This window comes from Ovis canadensis, chromosome 2 (assembly GCF_042477335.2).
Source record: "Ovis canadensis isolate MfBH-ARS-UI-01 breed Bighorn chromosome 2, ARS-UI_OviCan_v2, whole genome shotgun sequence".
Lineage (NCBI taxonomy): Eukaryota > Metazoa > Chordata > Mammalia > Artiodactyla > Bovidae > Ovis > Ovis canadensis.
Window position 1 is genome coordinate 73,905,518 of NC_091246.1, and position 22,398 is coordinate 73,927,915.

The following is a 22,398-nucleotide window of genomic DNA, read 5'->3' on the forward strand; positions in this document are numbered from 1 at the left end:
TGCCAAATCCATTGTCAGAAGAAAACACTGGGGAAAAACTTCATAAGGTTTTTTTTTTTTTTTTTTAATTTATTTTACTTTACAATACTGTATTGGTTTTGCCATACATTGACATGAATCCACCATGGGTGTACATGAGTTCCCAAACATGAACCCCCCTCCCACCTCCCACCCCATATCATCTCTCTGGATCATCCCCGTGCACCAGCCCCAAGCTGCATCGAACATAGACTGGCGATTCGTTTCTTACATGATAGTATACATGTTTCAATGCCATTCTCCCAAATCATCCCACCCTCTCCCTCTCCCTCAGAGTCCAAAAGTCCGCTCTATACATCTGTGTCTCTTTTGCTGTCTCACATACAGGGTCATCATTACCATCTTTCTAAATTCCATATATATGTGTTAGTATACTGTATTGGTGTTTTTCTTTCTGGCTTACTTCACTCTGTATAATCAGCTCCAGTTTCATCCATCTCATTAGAACTGATTCAAATGTATTTTTAATGGCTGAGTAATACTCCATTGTGTATATGTACCACAGCTTTCTTACCCATTCATCTGCTGATGGACATCTAGGTTGTTTCCATGTCCTGGCTATTATAAACAGTGCTATGATGAACATGGGGGTACATGTTTTATACCTTTAACTCTTAACATTTAGGTCTTTGGTCCATAATTTTTCTATATGTTGAAAGATAGTATCTTATCTATCTATCTATCTATCTATCTATCTATCTATCTATCTATCTATATTTATTTTTTGCGTGTAGATTTCTAGTTTTTCCAGCACCACTTCTTGAAAAGGGTATCTTTCTTCTACCAAATGACTTTGGGATACCTTTGTTGAAACGTGTTTGACTGTATACATTAGAGTGTATTTCTGAGTTCTCTGTTATATGCTATTAGTTTATATGTTTGTCTTTATGCCAGTATCACACTGTTCTGATTACTGTAGCTTTTATTGTAAGTTTTGCAGTCATGAAGTGTGAGGCTTCCAATTTTGTTGTTCTTTGTACAAATTGTTTTGGCTATTTGGTGTTCCTTGAAACTGCATATGAGGTTTAGAATGGGTTTTCTATTTCTGGGAAAAAAAATCATGAGGATTTTGAATGGCATTACATTAAATCTGTAGACTGTATTTAGGGTACAGGTAGGGCTTCCCTGGTGGCTCAGAGGGTAAAGAATCTGCCTGTAATGCAGGAGACCCAGGTTCAATCCCTGGATTGGGAAGATCCCCTGGAGAAGGAAATGGCTACCCACTCAAGTATTCTTACCTGGAGAATTCCATGGATGGAGGAGCCTAGCAGGCTACAGTCCGTGAGGATGCAGAGAGTCTGACACAACTGAGCAACTAACACTTCATTTCACCTCCAGTATCCTCTTAGATAGTTATCTCACTTTATCCACACAACTCTCTGAGGTAGATACCATTGTTTTTCTTGCTTTAAATATGTAGACACTGACATTTAGCAAGATACAATAAATTTAGAAAGTGGAGAAAGAAGGGATGTTAGAGTTTGAATTTAGGCAGTCTGACTCCAAGAGTTTGCCTGAGTTTATAATCGCTTCACTATGCTGCCTTTCACAGCTTTGGCAGCATACATATAAAGCAGCCATAAACTAGATATGCTTTCTTCAGTGATCCATGATTATATTTCTCGGATGGCAAGATGACAAAATCATTTCAGTTTCCAGTGAAAATTATTTGAACATATTTTTAGTTGGACTGTCACTTTCTGTCCCTCAGTAAAAAAAAAAAAAACCCTAAAAGTGCACAACAGTTTGATAAAATGTAGAAAACAAGTCTTTGTAGAAAGAACAACGTAAGTGATGATAATGCCTTTTGCTAGATAATGAAAGTTGAAAAGTAAATGAACTTAAAGGAAAAAAAAAAGCTTGGGAAGGTACAATATGACTGTGAGCTGAATAGGAAGGAGCAGGTGTAGCAGCTGCCAGGAGGGCGAACACAAGGTTTCATGTTCACCAGAACTCAGGGCAAAAGCAGTGACTTCATAGGTGCCTAGGCCAGACTTACCTGCTGATCTGTTGTTCAGCAGTGGTCTGGGAAAGCAGGGACGGCTGTGACTCTCCCTGGGGTAATAAAAACTGGTGTTGGAAACATCAGGGAATGTTCATCTACCAGAACTCTTGGGGGAGACAAGTATTTTGCTTGGGTCTATAGTACCAAGATAACATCCTGTAGGCTCCAGTGCTGGAAACACTGCCTAACTGGTTTAACCACCATTCATTCCCTCAAAGTATGTTGCAGCTTGGACTAGAGAGATGGGGACAGAAATGGAAAGAAGTCAGTATGCTATTGTGGTTTGGATGGAAAGGATAAGAGAAGAACAAAGCAACTAGATGGAGTTTAAACCAGAATTCCACTTTGGAGATAGTAAATCTGAGATGCCTAATAGATATCGAAGTAGAAGGAAAACCCAGAAATGTTACACAGGTAGTCATTTAAAATAATGGATATAGTTAAGCTAACTAAGGAAGTGTTAGATAAAAACAGCAAGTAGAGAATCAGGACCTGAGACAATCTTAACATTTAAAGGTTAGACTGAGGATGAAGACTGAGCAAGAAAAGACAAAGAGCAGTCCAGTAGGGTAAGGAAAACAAGAGAATTCATCATTATTTTTACTTCAAGAAATAATGTTCACTTGCTAAGTCATGTCTGACTCTTTGCAACCCCATGGACTGCAACACACCAGGCTTCCCTGTCCTTCACTATCTCCAGAGTTTGCTCAAACTCATGTTCATAGAGTCAGTGATGCTATCTAACAATCTCATCCTCTACCACCCCTTTCTCTTTTGCTTTCAGTCTTTCCCAGCATCAGGGTCTTTTCCAATGAGTCTGCTCTTCGCATCAGGTGGCTAAAGTATTGCAGCTTTAGCATCAGTGCTTCCAATGAATATTCAAGGTTGATTTCCTTTCAGATTGACTGGTTTGATCGCCTTACTGTCCAAGGAAATCTCAAGAGTCTTCTCCAACACCACAGTTCAAAAGCAGAAATTCTTTGGGCCAAGCCTTCTTTATGGTCCGACTCTTATACCTGTACATGCCTACTGGAAAAACCATAGCTCTGTCTATCCGGACTTTTGTCGGTCAAGTGATGTTTCTGCTTTTTAATATTCTAAGTTTGTCATAGCTTTTCTTCCAAGGAGCAAGCGTCTTTTAATTTCATGGCTGCAATCACCGTCTGCAGTGATTTTGGAGCCTGAGAAAGTAAAATCTGCCACTGTTGCCACTTTATCACCATCTATTTGCTATGAAGTGATGGGACTGGATGTCATGACCTTAGTTTGTTGAACATTGAGTTTTAAAGCCAGTTTTTTCACTCTTCTCTTTCAACTTCATCAAGAGGCTTTTTAGTTCCTCTTTGCTTGCTGCCATTAGGGTGGTAGTATCTGCATATCTGAGGTTGTTTTCTGTCCCAGTAACCTTGATTCCAGCTCATGATTCATCCAGCCTGGCATTTCACATGATGAACTGTGCATATAAGTTAAATAAGCGTGATGATATACTGCCTTGATGTACTCCTTTCCCAACTTTGAACCAGTCCGTTGTTCCATGTCTGATTCTGATTTGCTTCTTGACCTGCATACAGGTTTCTTAGGAGACAGGTAAAGTGGTCTGGTATTCCCATCTCTTTAAGAATTTTCCAGTTTGTTGTGATCCACACAGTCAAAAGCTTTAGCATAGTCAATGAAGCTGAAGTAGATGTTTTTTCCTGGAATTCTCTTGCCTTTTCTATGATCCAACAGATGTTGGCAATTTGATCTCTGGTTCCTCTCCCTTTTGTAAATCCAGCTTGTACATCTGGAAGTTCTTGGTTCACGTACTGCTGAAGCCTAGCTTGAAGAATTTTGAGCATTAATTTGCTAGCGTGTGAAATGAGTACAATTGTACAGTAATTTGAACTTTCTTTGCCATTGCCTTTCTTTGGGATTGGAATGAAAACTGACCTTTTCCAGTCCTGTGGCCACTGCTGAGTTTTCCAAATAACAGTATCATCTTTTAGGATTTGAAATAGCTCAGCTGGAATTCCATCATCTCCACTAGCTTTGTTTGTAGTGCCTTTTTTTTTAAGGCCCACTTGACTTCACTCTCCAGGATGTCTGGCTCTAGATGAGTGACCACACTATCATCTGGGTCACTAAGATCTTTTTTTTTTTTTTTTTTGTACAGTTCTTGTGTATTCTTGCCACCTCTTCTTAATCTCTTCTGCTTTTGTTAGGTCCTTGCCATTTCTGTCCTTTATTGTATCTTTGTATGAAATATTCGCTTGGTATCTCTAGTTTTCTTGAAGTGGTCTCTAGTCTTTCCCAGTCTATTATTTTCCTCTGTTTTCTTGCATTGTTCACTTAAGAAGGCTTTATCTCTCCATGCTATTCTCTGGAACTCTGCATTCAGTTGAGTATATGTTTCCCTTTCTTGTTTGCCTTTCACTTTTCTTTTCTCAGCTATTTGTAATGAAGGAAGATAATCAGACACAGTTATGTACCACATGGTAACTTGATTCGACAATAAAGGAATAAAGACTGATAGATGATGAATGTGAGGGAGAATACAAAACTGAAATGGGCAGGATCATCTGGCCCCCACCTTCCAGTGCTGCTCTGCTCTTCATCCCACCTTGTTCCCCACCTCATTGGCCCAGCCATTCTTGGCATTCCTTATGAGTGATGGCATCTCATCACGGTAGACCACAGAGATAATAAACTTCAAGACTATCACGTGCAGGAAAGTGCTGGAACACAAGACAATAGCTGTCTTAAACCGTTAAGGAAACAATGAAAAGACCCTACCAATCAGTATGCTTCCCTCGCAGTTACTTGGGAAAGAATCTGCTTGCAGTGCAGGAGACCTGGGTTTGACCCCTGGGTCTGGAAGATCCCCTAGAGAAAGAAATGGCAACCCACTCCCATATTCTTGCCTGGAGAATCCCATGGACAAAGGGACCTGGCAGGCTACAGTCCTTGGGGTCACAAGAGTCAGACACAACTTGGTGACTACACCACCACCACCACCAATCAGTAATGAGAAGTCTGAAAATGATCTGAAGGACTTCGAGTCACCCAAATGTAGAAAGATTGTGGGTAAAGTACTTAAGATATTGATTCAAAAATTCACTGTTAAAGCTATAAATGGATCAAGGTATGTTTTGAGTTGTCCTTGTAGCCTGAAAAAAGTAAATTGAAGCCAGGAACAAAAGCTGCCTTGGATATGAATACACATTTGCCAAGATTCACTGTTTTATAGCATGTTTCATAAGGACACAGGTAATACTTCTTTTTTTCTGAGACTGGGCTGTTATAAGAACAGATTATCAACTTGACAGAGGTGAAAGAACTACCTCCTACAAACCTAGAATTATTCCAGTGTAATGGCAGTATGGCTAAAAGGCTGTTGTATGAATAGCCAGTTACAGGGAAAACACTAATAGCAAGAGCCGTTAGCCAGCTGGACTACAATTTCCTAAATATATCTAGCTCTGCTATAGACAAGTACATTGGTGAAAGTGCTCATTTGATCAGAGAACTGTTTCAGTATGCCAGAGATTATCAGCCATGCATCATTTTTATGAAGAAAACAGATGTCATTGTGAGTATTAGCTTTCTGAAAGTACTTCACCTGATTGATAGGTTCAGAGGACTTTAATGGAGTTACTCAAATGGATGGGTATGATACTCTGCATAGAGTTAAAATGATCATGGCTACAGACAAGCACAGTGAATCCTGTTTTGCTGTCTCCAGGTAAATAAAATAAATAAATATATATATATTTATAAGCAATATTAGATATACTGAAAATCTATGAAGGTACCATGATAAAACAGGTTATTTAGAAGTACTCGTGAAGCTTTCAGAGAGCTTTAACAGAGCAGACCTGAGAAATGTTTGCACTGATGCAGGTATGTTTACAATTCATGCTGATATGAGTTTGTAGTGTAGAAAAACTTTATGAAAACAATCAGAAGTGGCTAATTTTAAGAACCTGAACTTAAATTGGACTACATGGTTTTGACAGTTACATGACACTGGTTTAACATAAAAATCAGTTGAAAATGTATGCAATAGCAATAATCTCATTAAAATTGTATGAATTAAAAAAACTTGAAAATAAAATTTAAAAAATGTATAGCTTATAACAAGTTAAAGTAATAAAAATGTATAGTTTATAACATAGAAATTAAATATATAAACACAAATAGCAGAAAAGACAGGAGGGGTAAATAGAAGTATTGTGTTGACAAGGCCTTAAACTGCATGTGAAGTGATAAAATATTTGAAGGAATCTGTAATAAAGATGTATATTGTATCAAATTTTAAGAAATAGCAAAGTAACCAACAAGATAAAATGAAATTTTAAAAGGTTTCAACCCAACAGAATGCAAGGGAAAAAAAGAACAGAAATCACATAGGATAATAGCAGAAGTATAGATTTAAATCCAAACCATATGGATAATTAAATCCATACCATATTGATAATTACATTAATCAATGATCTAAACTTCCAAATAAAAGGCATATTATTGTCAAACTCAATGAAAAAGCAAGAACCAACTACATGCTGTTTACAAGGAACCAATTTAAATATAAAGATGAAAAGAAGTTAGGAATAAAAAGGTAAAAAATAATATATGATGGAAACACTAATCATAAGAAAGCTGAAGTTGCTATATTAGTATCAGGAATATTACCAGTGATAAAGGGAGACACAATAATGGAACTATTAATTCAGTAGATGATAGATACAACATGCACACAGTAATTTTTAAATGCATGAAGCATAAATAAATGAGCTAAAAGAACAACTAGACAAGTGTAAAATTATAGATATTTCAGTACTTTTCTCTAATAGACAGAAAAAAAAGCAAGATCAGTAAAGATACAGAACTCTGAGAGCAACACAATCAACCAACTTCAACTGACATTTATAAACTACTCCACAAACAGCAGCATATACATATAGCAAAATATACATTCTTACCAAGTGTGCAGAAATGGGGCAATTATTAACCAACACAGATGCAAACAAAACAAAGTAGGGGCCAAATAAATGAACTCCAGACAAAACATATGGATAATTTCTGCTCATGATCTTGACATCAGGAACATTGAACAAGATGCTAGAACTAAAATCTTGATCCAGCTCTACCCCTAACTAGCAAGTAACTTAACATGAAGGAGCCTCAAGAGGCTGCATAATATTAAGGTACCTCAGCTTTCATTCATTTTTTTCCTACTTCAGGATTGCCCTAAGGAGTCCGTAAGGAAAATATGAGTGTTCTATCTAAATTAACAAAATCATTGTTAATACAATTACAGATATTAAGAGACAGGCATTAAGCTAAGAAGCTAATTAAATATACCCTAGCATAAAAATTGTTAAAGTATGTAGGTAAGTATATAGCTAGGCAGATAACATACTTGGTAAATCTCATAATTTTCTAATTGACATTTTGGATATATATATATTAGGAAGCTAGTAAAACTCCATTTTTATTCTTAAACTACAAGTACAGACCCATACTTCTTCAAACTAGTTCAAGTGTATCACTGTATTTTGGCTTACAAGGCAACTCTCAATGGAGTTTCATCAAACACCCAGCCAACTTACTCCATCACTCAGCCGTGATATGATATAATCTATCATTTTGTATCAAAACAAGTGACTATACTTAAAAAAATTAAAGTGCTGTACCCTGGAACTGGTTAAAAAAAATTGTATCTATTAATGCACTGTAAGTGAATATAACAGATACACGTGGAAAAGAGCTTTGGTTCTAAAATATAACAGAGCCAAATAGGAATTTAAAATTTTAATTGAAAAGAACATTATAGTGCATATTTGGGAAAGAAACTAGAATAACATTTCAAATGATACCCCCTAATTAATGGCAGAAAATAGGAATTTCACTTTGGGTTCTTTGTATAAGCTTTGCTCTAATTTGTGGCATTAAAAGATTTTCTCATATGGACATAAAGTGGAAAAACATAACCAAAAACTTACCTATATTGAGTTAAGACATGCAAGTACATAAATAGAATTTCTACAACATTCACACTGTGAATGTTAACAGTGATTGTCAACCTTTAACCTACTTCAGAATGACTCAGAAGGCCTGTAAAAATGCAGACCAAAGAGCCCCATACCCAGAGTTCTAATTCAGTAGGTCTGGGAGAGGACCTTAGAACTGCATTTCTAACACGTTCCCAGGTGATACCGACACTGCACTCTATTCTGACCAAGCCTGAATAAGACTTCACATTGTATCAGTACCTTCAAAGCAAAGACAGGGGATCTTGGAGAGAGATTACAACCTCAAGAAAGTCACTGAACTATGTCCTCAATAGAAACTGTGAAAAGACTTACCAGTTACTATACAAAGAATTAAAACTGTACCTACTAAAAATGTGTGAGAGCTACTAGGGGTAGTTGGTTAGCTATTTTAAGTCAGTAGGACAGATGTATTGGCATACTAGAGTGAGCCTAATAGTAATGGGCACCAGTCAGTATATCATACACATGGAATGCAGAACATTCCGTAATCCATTTAAATGCTACTTGTTTCAAAACCATAAATAAGAATAAGCAGGTAATCCTTAGATGTCTGCATAGATCATGCCACCTCCAGTAATATCTTCAAATATAAAAATATAGAAAAATAGAACACCAAAGAAAATACTAAGTTGTATGACCACCACAAAGTATTGCTGCTGCTGCTGCTGCTAAGTTGTTTCAGTTGTGTCCGACTCTGTGCGACCCCATGGACAGCAGCCCACCAGGCTCCCCCGTCCCTGGGATTTTCCAGGCAAGAACACTGGAGTGGGTTGCCAGTTCCTTCTCCAATGCATGAAAGTGAAAAGTGAAAGTGAAGTCGCTCAGTTGCATCTGACTGTTTGCGACCCCATGGACTGCAGCCCACCAGGCTCCTCTGTCCATGGGAGTTTCCAGGCAAGAGCACTAGAGTGGGGTGCCATCGCCTTCTCCAAAGTATTGTTAAATGCTTACAAATCCAGATGCTGGTCACAGCAGAGAAACTACAAGGACAATCACCAAAAAAATAATCAGTAAAATATATTAAGCTTTTTATTAAGTTAGTGTAAGTCTCATGATGGTTAGTATATCTCAGTCACAACTGCTGACGCTTCCTTAAGTTTTCATAATCAATATATGGAAGGCATGCAATAATAAGTTCTTCTTTTGTACATCCCTTCTGACAACATTTTTCTGAGTATCCTCTGCGTTTTCTTTGGGGATGATTCCCCCAAAACAAATTGCTTAAGGTTTTGATTTTGTTTGTATTTTTCTTCTGAAATTCTATAATCTCACGAATATATGGACTGATATCTTGTGATGAGGAAGAGTCCTCCTGTCTTGTCTTAAAAGGCAAGTTGGCCTTTTTATACTGATACTCAGGCAGTGACTGCACCTTCATATTGTTTATTGCTTCTTCCTGAGAGGCAGAAGTAGGAACTGTTGAGAGACAAGAAATAAATCCTTTATTAAAATCTTCCTTTAGCTGAAAATTTAATCATAATGCTGTAACACTAAAGCCAGCTAATTCTGAAACACAAGTAATCACATTTTAACTAGTAAAATGGTTATTCAAAAGCAATGTATATTTTAAACGAAAACAATTGTAATGTTTTCCTATAAAAAGGCCTAGAAACCTTTGCACACTTTTATTCAGAAAACATTTTTTGAGCTATAATTCATATGCCAAAAAATTAAGCATTTTAAAGTATACAATTAGTATATTCACAAGGTTGCACAAACATCACCACTACCAATTCCAGAACATTTCTATCATCCCCAAAAGAAACCTCCCCCCATTAGGAGTCACTCTCATTTTCCTCTTCTTTCAGCCCCTGGTACCTACGAATCTACTTTATATTTCTATAGATCTGCCTAAAACATAACCATATACGGTCATTTGTGTCTGTTTTTTTCACTGAGCATATTTTCGAGGTTCAGTCATGTTGCAGCTTGTCTGCCAGTACTTTATTCTTTTTATGGCTGAATAATTTTCCATTGTATGGATATATCACATTTTATTTACCTGTTTATCAGTTGATGAATAGGTGGGTTCTTTCTACTTTCTGACTATTAAGAATAACACTGCTCAGAACATCCACATATATGTTTTTGTGTGAACACATTTTCAATTCTCTTAGGTATATACCTAGGAGTAGAACCGCTGGATCATATGGTAAATTTGTTTACTTTTTTAGGAACTGCCAGTTTTCCACAGTGGCTACACCATTTTACAATCCCACCGATACACTAGGCTTCCAACTGCTATACATCTTGACCAACATTTTATATTTTCCATTTTTTGATGATAGCCATCCTAACGGATGTGAAGTGGAATCCCATTATCGTTTTGAGATGTAATGATCTTGCAACTAATGATGTTGAGCATTTTTCATGTCCTTATTGTATATCCTCCTTGTAGAAATGTATATTCAAATTTTTGCCCATTTGTAATTGAGTTACTTGATTTTATGCATATTTTATAACTAAGTGGTTAGAGAAGCCATTCTGTTGAAATATAAAGAAATGGAGAAGTGTGATATGCTTAGTGAATTGTTAATGTTACACTGTTCTTACTCAATATTACTTATAAGAAATTAAAATAACACCAGAAGGTAATTAATTGAAGGCTTGTTGAATTTCCATCATTGCCCTTGCCCATCTATAGTTCCTTTTGAGGGATATATTGCCTCTAGCCACTGCTGTTGAGTCAGCCCTTAGGCAGTCATGTTCTGAACCATGTGACTTCATCCTATACCCACAGTTAAAAGACAGGAGATTGGCACCTGACCCCAAAGAAACAGACAGGAGGTTGGCAACTGACCCCAAAGAAACCATCTACTACAGTGGCCAACAATCCATGCCCTGTGAAAAATAAGTTTGCTCAATAAGATTTCCTCTTGTTGAAATTGGGTTTCCCTGGTGGCTCAGATGGTAAAGTGTCTGCCTGCAATGCAGGAGACCTGAGTTGGGAAGATCCCCTGTAGAAGGAAATGGCAACCCACTCCAGTACTCTTGCCTGGAAAATCCCATGGATGGAGGAGCATGGTGGGCTACAGTCATGATCGCAAAGAGTCAGACATGACTGAGGGACTTCACTTCACTTGTTGAAATTAGAACTAAGAAGTAATGAGAACAAGATGAGTTAGAAACAAAACTGAAAGGATACTATGAAGCATATCATGAAAGCTAAAGTTATTAGAAAAGATTCAGAGAAAGATGATTTTTAGGCATTGACATGATTCCTTAGGCTTTCCAGAGCCTTTCTAAGTCCATTTACAGATCCTCTTCCTATAATAACTATCCTCAGTTTTTTTTTCTTGAGGATATTTAAGAGAACTTCTGCCTCTTGAAGTTAAGAGTCCTATTAGAATATAACAACTTTGATTTAAAAAATGCTTACGATGAAATGTGGAATAGTAAACCTTTAGGATAAATATTAATCTCTTCTAAAGTAGCAAAAGAATAATGTCATCTAAGATGGATAAATCCGTGATCAATAAAGTATGTCACAATGAACAGAGTACACTGAAGGGGAAAAGTGAATTAGGTTGTCTAGGCAGGGGCTTCCCTGGTATACAGGAGACCCACGTTCCATCCCTGGGTCAGGAAGATCCCCTGGAGAAGGGAACAGCTACCCACTCCAATATTCTTGCCTGGAGAATTCCATAGACAGAGGAGCCTGGTGGGCTACACTCCATGGGTTCACAGTCGGAAATAACTGAGTGACTTGCAGCTCTTTTTTTTTTTTTTTTTTTTAGGCAGATTGAAGAAAGGGCTTCCTAGATGATACGTGCCCCATCTGTCACAAAAAAAGAAGAAAAGGCAGACAATAAGAAGGAAGCTTTTTCATGAATGTCAAATTGAGAAAGGGACTTAAATGGAAAGAAGCTATATTCATGAGAAAATTAGAAAGATTAAAAATGAGTGTTCAAATCAATGAATTTGAAAAAGAGCAACAGAGATAACCCAAATAAGTAAGGAAAGAAATAAGTGAAATATAGAAACAAAATATAAAGGTTTAGAAAGCCAAACATTGATTCTTTTAAAGGATTAATAAAACCGAACTTCAGCCAGACTAATCAAGAAAAAAAAATGAAAATGAACAAAATACACTAGGGAAAAAAGGACTACATACAGATGCAATGGAGGTTCATACAACTCAACATCAAAAAACCACAATAAAAACAACAACCCAATTAAAAAGAGTGTAGAAGAAATGAACATTTTTTTTCAGAAAGGAAATGCAGATGGTCAACATCACTAGACATCAAGGAAATGCAAATCAAAACCACTGTGAGATATCACCTCATGCTTATCAGAATGGAAGAAAAAATTTTGCTTGAAGAAAGTTAAGAGTCAGGTATACAGATAATTTTTTGAGCCACAAGACTGGATCAGATCACAAAGAGAGTAAGTATAAATAGAAAAGGCGAAAGGAGCAGTGACCCCCACAAGAGACTGAGCCAGAACTGCCTGTGTGGGTTTGAAGGTCTCCTGCAGAGGTGTGGGTCAGAAATGGCCGGCCGCAGGGACGGGCACTGGCAGCAGCAGTCCTGGGAGGCACAGTGTGTGACCTGGGTCCTCCTGGAGGAGGTCACCATTAGCCCTATCATAGAGCTGCCAGGTGGGTGACCCACAAACTGGAGAACAACTATACCAAAGAAGTTCTCACACTGACGCCAAGGTTCTAGGCCCCACATCAGACTTCCCAACCTGGGGATCTGGCAAAGGGAAAGAATCCTAGCACATCTGACTTTTAAGATCTGTGGGATTTGATTACAGAACTTCCACCAAACTGGGGAAACAGAGACTCTTGGAGGGCACAAAAAAAACCTTGTGTGCACCAGGACCCAGGAGAAAGGAGCAGTGACCCCACAAGAGACATGAGCAAGACTTGCCTCTGAATGTTTGGGAGTCTCTGGTGGAGACATGGGCTGACAGTGGCCTGCGGCAGGGCCAGGGGCCACTGGCAGCAGTAGTCCTGGGAGGCACAGCATGCTCATCCTCCTACTGCAGCAGGTCGCCATCAGTCCTACTATAGCGCCTGCAGACTCCAGGACTGGGAGCTTCAGGCCAAACTACAGGAGCATAGCCCCACCAATCAGCAGAAAATTGGACTAAAGATTTACTGAGGATGGCCCTGCCCACCAGAGCAAGACCCAGTTTTCCCCACAGCAGGCCTTCCCATCAGAAAGCTGGCACAAGCCTCTTAGACTCATCCATGAGAGGGCAGACAGATGAAACAAGAACTTCAGTCCCACAGCCACCAGAATGAAAACCACAATCACAGAAAACTAACCAAAATGATCAAATGGATCACACCCTTGTCTAACTCAATGAAACTATGAGCCATGTTGTGCAGGGCCATCCAAGACAGACAGGTCAAGGTGGAGAGTTCTGATAAAATGTAGTCCACTGGAGAAGGGAATGGGAAACCAGTATTCTCGCATTGAGAACCCCATGAACAGTATGAAAAGGCAAAAAGATATGAAACTGAAGGATGAACCCCCCCAAGTGTCCAATATGCTACTGGAGAAGAGGGGAGAAATAACTCCAGAAAGAATGAAAAGTCTGAGCCAAAATGGAAACAACACGCAGCTGTGGATGCGTATGGTGGTAAAAGTAAAGTCTGATACTGTAAAGAACAATATTGCATAGAAACCTGGGATGTTAGGTCCATGAATCAAGGTAAAGTGGACGTGGTCAAACAGGAAATGGCAAGAGTGAACATCGACATTTTGAGAATCAGTGAGCTAAAATGGACTGGAATGGACAAATTTAATTCAGATAACTATTACATCTACTACTGTTGGCAAGAATCCCTCAGAGGGAATGGAGCCCTCATAGTGAACAAGAGTCTGAAATGCAGTACTTGGGTACAATCTCAAAAACAACAGAATGATCTCAGTTGGTTTCCAAGGCAAACCACTCAACATCCCAGTAATCTAAGTCTATGCCCCAACCAATTGCTGAAGAAGCTGAGGTCAACCAGTTCTATGAAAACCTACAAAACCTTCTAGAATTCACACTTAAAAAGATGTCCTTTCATCATAGGAGACTGGGATGCAAAAGTAGGAAGTCAAGAGATAGCTGGAGTAACAGGCAAGTTTGGCCTTGAGAATGCAAGGCCAAAACAGAGTTTTGCCAAGAGAATGCACTGGCCATTGCAAACATCCTCTTCCAACAACATAAAAGAGGACTGTACACATGGACATCACCAGATGGTCAGTACCGAAATTGGACTGATTATATTCTTTGCAGCTGAAGATGGAGAAGCACTACACAGTAAGCAAAAACAAGACCTAGAGCTGACCGTGGCTAAGATCATGAGCTGAACTGCAAAATTCAGACTTAAATTGAAGGAAGAAAAACCACTAGGCCATTAAGGTACAACCTAAATCAATCTCTTATGATTATATAGTAGAAGTGACAAATAGATTCAAGGGATTAGATCTGATAGACAGCATGCCTGAAGAATTATGGATGGAGGTTCATAACATTGTACAGGCCAAAACCATCCCCAAGAAAAAGAAATGCAAGAAGGCAAAGTGGTTGTCTGAGAAGGCCTTACAAATAGCTGGGAAAAGATGAGAGGTGAAAGGTAAAGGAGAAAGGGAAAGATATACCCAACTGAATGCAGAGTTCCAAAGAATAGCAGGGAGAGATAAGAAAGCCTTCTTAGTGAACAATGCAAAGAAATAGAGGAAAACAGAAGAATGGGAAAGACTAGAGATCTCTTGAAGAAAATTAGAGATATCAAGGGAACATTTCATGAAAAAGATGGGAATAAAAGACAGAAATGGTAAGGACCTAAGAGAAGCAGGCGAGATTAAGAGATGGCAAAAAAACAAAGAACTATAAAAAAGGTCTTAATGACCTGGATAACCATGATGGTGTGATCACTCACCTGAAGCCAGACATCCTGGAGTGTGAACTCAAGTGGGCCTCAGGAAGCATTACTACTAACAAAGTTAGTGGAGGTGATGGAATTCCAGCTGAGCTATTTCAAATCTAAAAGATGATGCCGTTAAAGTGCCTCACTCAATATGCCAGCAAATTTGGAAAACAGCAGTGGTTACAGGACCAAAAAGGTCAGTTTTCATTCCAATCCCAAAGAAAGGCAATGCCAAAGAATGCTCAAACTACCACACAATTGCACTCATCTCACACACTAGTAAAATAATGCTCAAAATTCTCCAAGCCAGGCTTCAGCAATACGTGAAGTGAGAACTTCCAGATGTACAAGCTGGATTTACAAAAGTGAGACAAACCAGAGATCAAATTGCCAACATTCACTGGATCACAGAAAAAGCAAGAGAATTCCAGAATAACATCTACTTCTGCCTCACTGACTATACTAAAGCCTTTGACTGTGTAGATCAAAACAAACTGTGGAAAATTCTTAAAGAGATAGGAATACCAGACCATCTTACCTGACTCCTGAAAATCCTATATGCAGGTCAAGAAACAACAGTTAGAACTGGACACAGAACAACATACTGGTCCAAAATTGAGAATGGAGTATGTCAAGGCTATATACTGTCACCTTTCTTATTTAACTTGTATGTGAAGTACATCATGTGAAATGTCAGGCTGGATGAATCACAAGCTGGAATCAAGATTGCTGGGAGAAATATCAATAACCTCAGATATGCAGATCATACCACCCTAGTGACAGAAAGCAAAGAGGAACTAAAGAGTCTTTTGATGCAGGTGAAAGAGGAGAATGAAAACGTTGGCTAAAACAGTGTAGTAATAACACAAAGCCAAACAAAAAGACCAGTTAAATAAGAATCTCAGAAAAACTTAATAGACAATAAAAGTGGCTCTACAATCAGTGGAAAAGAATGACTGTTCAGTAGATGGTATTCAGAAAAATACTTCCTCGTGTACAGAAAAGTAAGACTTTGAGAAAATTAAGATAGTATTTCTAGCCAGAACAGAACTAAAAATGGGCCCCAGAAGAATTAAGGACCTAACGAGAAAAGTAAAACTATAAAACAAATAGAGAAACAAAAAAAAACAAAACATTCAAAAGGATGAACAATACAGTGAAATACTTTTTGTCTAATGGCATAAAAATTAAGACTTTCTATCTAAAAACATCAGTAGATAGATGACAGGAGGACATATTTGCAATATTTAAAACATAACTATTACTGTATCTAGATTTTGAATGAGTCTTACAAATTAACTGGAAGATGACAGCTTTGACAAAAATGGGCAAAATATAGAAATAAAATTTCTGAAAAATAGGAAGTTTTCAAAAAAAAAAAAAAAAGGAACCCAAAAGGCTAATATGCATATGATGAGGTACTCAAATCCAGAACAAGTTAAGACAAAAATGAGATTTTATTTCATGTCTATCACACTGAAAAATGTTAAAAAATATATAATTTTAATTCTTGGCATGGATATAAGAACATAGGAATTCATACTAGTAAAAAACAAGAATAGATGGATGAAGACCAGGAATAAGGGACTACAGCCCATTAACTGGAATAGGGGTATGGATTATGAAATACTGGTAATGAAACTTCAATAATTTCACCTAGCACTAAGAGTTAGGCAGCACCATACTCAGAATTTAGAAATCTGACATTAGTTTCACGCTGCCACACTCTGAAATAGGTTGTGGCAACATGGTCCATATATTTGGGATTCATTAACAAGAAGTGCAAATCTCAAATTCAATTTATGTCTGAGTAGCTCTGAAGAAGACATTTTTGAATATCAGTGTACCAAACTGTTATTTCCTGTGTCAGACCCAAAGAAATTAACAGAAGATTAAAATTATTGATAACTGATTTGACCTAACACAGAAATATATTCTGCTTATATAAGCTAAATAAAAATTAATCAACTTTTCAGCAACATTCGCATGCAAAAGAAATGACATAATTATATATTCTATGTTGGAATTCTCTTTTGGAAATACATGCCTCTCTTCAACTTCTATTAATAAATTAGTCACTGGAAATTAATATATTACATTCTATCTTTCCTTACAGATTAAGAATTCTTTAAAATCTAATACAAATTCATATTGATAACCTAAATTCATTTTCTTCTTCCATATATTTTTAAAAAAACATGGTTTCATTGCCACATATTTCCACTTTTACAAACTGTCCTTTATATAGTTCCCATAGTAACATGTTTAATGTGTATGACAATCCTGAAATATGATCAGATATATTTCCATTTCATATAAATCTTGTTTTACTGCAGATCTCTCCTCATTGAATTAATGACATTTACTCCTTTGGGGTACTGTGAATAACACCTGAAATAAAGGAGTGATTAACCAGCTACAAGTTTTAAAGTTGATTTAAAAATATTTTATTTATTTGGCTGTGCCAGGTCTTAGTTGTGGCATGTAAGGTCTAGTCCCCTGACCACGGTTTGAACCCAGGCCCCCTGCAGTGGGAGCATGGAGTCTTAGCCACTAGGTCACCAGGGATTTATTGTTGCTTGGTCAAGAAAAAGGATTCCAAACTCATTCTCAATCATAAACTCGAGCTTGGATGTCTGAAGGTAAAATTTTGAATTAAAATTACATATACCCATGGCATAGGTAATGAGAGCACAGCATTTGATGTGAGAGGAACGCCCACCAGGCATGAAGTAAAATGGGGAAGTCCACCTTGCACTTGTGAGAGAAAAGAATAATGAAGAAATAGAAAACTGAACTAGTCCCTTGTTACCTAAAAAGCATCATCCAACTAACAGGGTCGGCATTACCCGGGAGCTTGTAAAAAATAAACTCAGTCTCCACCCCAGACCTACTGAATCAGAATCTGTATATTAACAGCATTCCTGAGGTGATTCATATACACATTAAAGTGTGAATATCAGCTAAACTGAAGTACAACTGAGAGTTTGGTGAGAGATAATTCCTTTATTACAAGAACGGGATAAAGTGAATTTATATGTAGGTGGTTTTGATGATAGAAAATGATCAAGATTCAGTCTGATGCTTTCTATTGTTTCTGTCTTTACATGATACTCTACATAGAAACCCTAAAGACTCCACACAAAAACTACTAGAACTGATAAATTCAGCAAGGTAGCAGGTTACAATATTAATATACAGAAATCTGTTGCATTTCTTTACACAAACAATGAACTATCAGAAAGTTAAAAAAATCCCTTTTAAAATCACATTTTAAAAATACCTAGGAATAAACCTAACCAAGAAAGTGAAAGACCTATAACCTCAGAATTATAAAACATTAATAAAGGAAACTGAAGATGATTCAAAGCAATAAGAAGATAGCCTGTGCTCTTGGGTTTGAAGAAATCTACAGATTTAATGCAATTCCTACCAAATGACCCATGACATTTTTCACAGAACTAGACAAATAGTCCTCAAATTTATATGGAATCACAAAAGACTCAGAATAGACAAAGCAATCCTAAAGAAAAAGAACAAAGCTGAAGGCATAACCCTTCCATACATCAGACAATACTACAAAGCTATAGCTATCAAAAAAGTGTGGTATTGACACAAAAAAACAGACTTATGGATCAACAGAACAGAATAGAGAGAACAGAAATAAACCCAACACCAATGGTCAATTGATCTTCAACAGGGGAGACAAGAATATACAGCAGAGAAAAGATAGTCTCTTCAGGAAGTGGTGTGGGCAGACTGGATAGCCCCATGCAAATCAATGAAGGTACAATACTCCCTTACACTATACACAAAAATAAACTAAAAATGGCTTAAAGACTTAAAATATAAGACATAACACCATAAAACTAGTACAGAGAATAGGCAAAATATTCTGACATATCATACCAATGGTTTCTTAGGTCAGTCTCCCAAAGCAATAGAAATAACACCAAAAATAAGCAAAGGAGCTCAAATTGAACTTATAAGCTTTTGCAGAGCAAAGGAAACCATAAACAAAAAAAGACAACCTACAGAATGGGAGAAAATATTTTCAAATAATGCAACCAACAAGGACTTAATTTCCAAATTACACAAACAGCTCATATAGCTCAATTTAAAAATTAATCAAAAATTAGGCAGAACTAAATAAGTATTTCTCCAAAGAAGATACACAGATGGCCAATGGGCATATGAAAATGTGCTCAACATCACTAATAGAGAAATGAAAATCAAAACTACAATGAGCTATTGCCTTACAGAATGTCAATCATCAAAAAGTCTACAAATAATAAATGCTGGAGAGGGTGTGAAGAAAAGGGAATCTTCTTATGCTGTTGGTAGGAATGTAAGTTGGTGCAACCAATATGAAGAACAGTATAGAGGGTCCTTAAAAAATTAAAAATAGAATGACCATATGTTCCAACAATCCAACTCCTGGGTATATATCTGGAAAAACAATCTAATTTGAAAATATACATGCACTCCAATGTTCATAGCAGCATTATTTACATGCAAGCAACTTAAGCATCCATTGAGAGACAAATGGGTAAAGAAGATGTGGTGTATATATATATATATATATATATATATATATATATATATATATGCAATGGAATATTACTCATCCGTAAAAAAGAATGAAATGATGTCATTTGCAGCAACATGAATGGACTCAGAGTCACTTTGCTGTAACTAATGCAGTGTTGTAAATCAACTTATACTTCAAAAAAAAAAAGTTTTTATTCCCTTAGCATCAATATGGGGAAGGAAATGGCAACCCACTCCAGTATTCTTGCCTGGAGAATCCCAGGGACGAAGGAGCCTGGTGGGCTGTCGTCTATGGGGTCGCACAGAGTCGGACAGGACTGACGCGATTGACTTAGCACAGACACGACTGACTTAGCAGTAGCATCAATAATTTATAGGTTTTATTCATTCATTAAAAAAGAATCAGAATATAGCTAATATTTTATAACTTTAAATGTAATATAATCTATAGAAATTTTGAATTACCAGCTGTACAACAGAGACTAATATTGTAAACCAACTATACTTCAAAACAATAAAAAAGAGTAAGGGCTCATAAAGTGCTAGGCAATGTTTTAGTTTGTTTTACTCATCTATATTAGGGTCTCTCTTTTGACGTGATAGTCTACTCCTTCCTTTAATTTCAGAATCTTGACTTTCACAAAATTTGCCCAAATCAGAATAACTGAATTATTGTAAAAGGCAGTGACTTAAACTATACTCTCTAGACAACTGTTTACAAATAAAGGGCTGCTGCTACTGCTAAGTTGTGTCAGTTGTGTCCTACTCTGTGCGACCCCATAGACGGCAGCCCACCAGGCTCCCCCATCCCTGGGATTCTCCAGGCAAGAACACTGGAGTGGGTTGCCATTTCCTTCTCCAATGCATGAAAGTGAAAAGTGAAAGTGAAGTCGCTCAGTCGTATCCAACTCTTAGCGACCTCATGGACTGCAGCCTACCAGGCTCCTCCGTCCATAGGATTTTCCAGGCAAGAGTACTGGAGTAGGGTGCCATTGCCTTCTCCACAAATAAAGTACACTTTGTTTTAAAACAGCAAACCTATTGGGACTAAAATGCATTAGCCACAAAAATGTAAAAACAGAAGAATGGATCTAAAACAAAAAATGTTCTTCCTAAAGACCGCTTAAAAGCATTTTGTATAAATTCAATATACATTAAGCATATACTCTATGCTTGGCCCTCTGCTGGGCATTTCATATAAAACATACATTCCTGTGTGTGTGTGTGTGCCAAGCAGCTTCAGTCCTATCTGACTCTTTGCAACCCCATGGACTGTAGCCCACTAGGCTCCTCTGTCCATGGAATTCTCCAGGCAAGAATATTGGAGTGGGTTGCCATGCCCTTCTCCAGGGGATATTCCCCACTCAGGGACTGAACCTGCGGCTCCTGCACGGCGGGAGATTCTTTACTGTCTGAGCCACAAGTTCCCGGGGAAGATGATACCTCTATTAGGCTTTAAAGGACAAAATAGAGTTTGCCAGGTGACAAGGGCACTGCGAGAAGGGAAAGTTGGAAAACTCCAGCAGTCTTATACAGGTTTGTAGACTTTACATGCCTTTGGTTTAGATTTTCACCTGGGTTTGTCGCTCTCCTCCAGACCGGAAAAGTGGTTTGGGAGCTTTCTGACCGGTCAGGAATGAAGCTTTCAACCTTTTGTGAGGCCTGGGAAAGCAGCTGGGTGAAAGGCTTTTCCTTCTCAACGTGGCTCCAGCTAACATCGCCACAGAGTTTTACTATCTCACGCAGTAGATGCCGGCCGCACAATTTCCTGGCTCTGCTGATGTCGTTCAGCTCACGGGAGACTCGAACCAGCAGGAGCCCGAGACACAGATAGAGGAACCGCGGCATCCCTGAGCCCCTAAACCAGGTACGCCGCGCGCTCTAACTGCCAGTCCCGCACGACTGCACACGTGCACATGGAGACCTTCTGATCTTCGTGTGAGGTCCTCGCGAGAACTTCAAGGCGAGGTGCGCACCTTCTGATCTTCGTTTCCAGACCTCGCGAGAACTTCGAGTCTAGATGAGGGCAGCTGTGGAGGCGCTGCCTGAGCTTTCCGAATTTTGCAGGGCCCTCAGGCCGCCCAGGTGGCAAGCTGTTGGTCCTGAAAATGGTTCGTTTTTCTCTCCACCCTCACTAGGAAGACGTATCAAATGAAATATGGGGCCGTAGCTAACGGATAAAGCCTCCCTCTAGTGAAATGCATTTCCCGCCTCTTTTGCCTGCTTGCTAATGGAACGTCGCCTCCTTCAAGAAACCTTTCCTTTTCTTCATGGTGTTTATCTTGGTAGGTTTGCTCACATTTACTTGTGCAGTTGTTTGATAACTTCTTCCCCTAGTTTGCAGGTTTCATGAAGGCAGTGGTTGTGACATTGCTTCTAATTGTACCGCAGGGCCTGACGAATTGTTGGCTGTCAAATATATTAAAACTTGTGTGCACGTTTTAAAGGCAGATGCAAAGCTTCCTGAGGAAATTCCTACCATTTCTACGGGGAGAAATGGGCCTTAGTCTCAATCTTCAGAACAGAGTATTTGAGATAATCGGTTCTTTTGGCCATGGATTGTAAAGGATTATCCACTGCAAAATTATAGTGTCAACATTAATAATAGCCAGTTATTTTACCAGCAAAGGTGAATAGCAATAGCTAGAGGAATGCAGTTCAGGATATGTGCACTATCATGGACCATATGCAAATTCAGAGAACTAGGAAGAGGAACTTGCTTTTGTAGGGAAAAGGGGGAAGGTGGGAGCTGGTGTGATAACTAAAGGATCCATTGGGGAAGCTGGGAGTCCAAAATGTGGCGTCTTCTAATTGGCTGTGTTGCTTAATCTCTGATTGGCTGAGATCTGTGGACCAGAGAGAAGTTTTCTTCCTGTTGTGTTTTAAATAGCGCCCTG

General features: G+C 38.1%; 2 protein-coding genes and 1 pseudogene across 2 annotated transcripts in view; 1 reads left to right on the plus strand and 2 right to left on the minus strand.

Moving 5' to 3' along the window:
- AK3 (adenylate kinase 3) overlaps window positions 1–22,398 on the minus strand; it is a 467,912-nt gene that overhangs the window by 420,684 nt on the left and 24,830 nt on the right. The window lies entirely within an intron of this gene.
- Window positions 4,758–6,416, plus strand: LOC138433583 (26S proteasome regulatory subunit 10B pseudogene; annotated as a pseudogene).
- INSL6 (insulin like 6) lies at window positions 9,125–21,349 on the minus strand. Its single transcript, XM_069576522.1, has 2 exons — window positions 21,076–21,349; window positions 9,125–9,492 (listed from the first exon to the last, which is right to left on the minus strand). Exons 1-2 carry the CDS (start codon window positions 21,347–21,349, stop codon window positions 9,149–9,151), a joined length of 618 nt encoding a protein of 205 aa, XP_069432623.1. The 3' UTR covers window positions 9,125–9,148.

Coding starts and splice junctions, on each gene's coding strand:
- INSL6 (XM_069576522.1), bottom strand. CDS start 21,349: ATGCCGCGGTTCCTCTATCTGTGTCTCGGGCTCCTGCTGGTTCGAGTC. Junction 9,493..21,075: donor GAGGAGAGCGACAAACCCAG/GTGAAAATCTAA, acceptor GTCTCTCAACAG/TTCCTACTTCTGCCTCTCAG.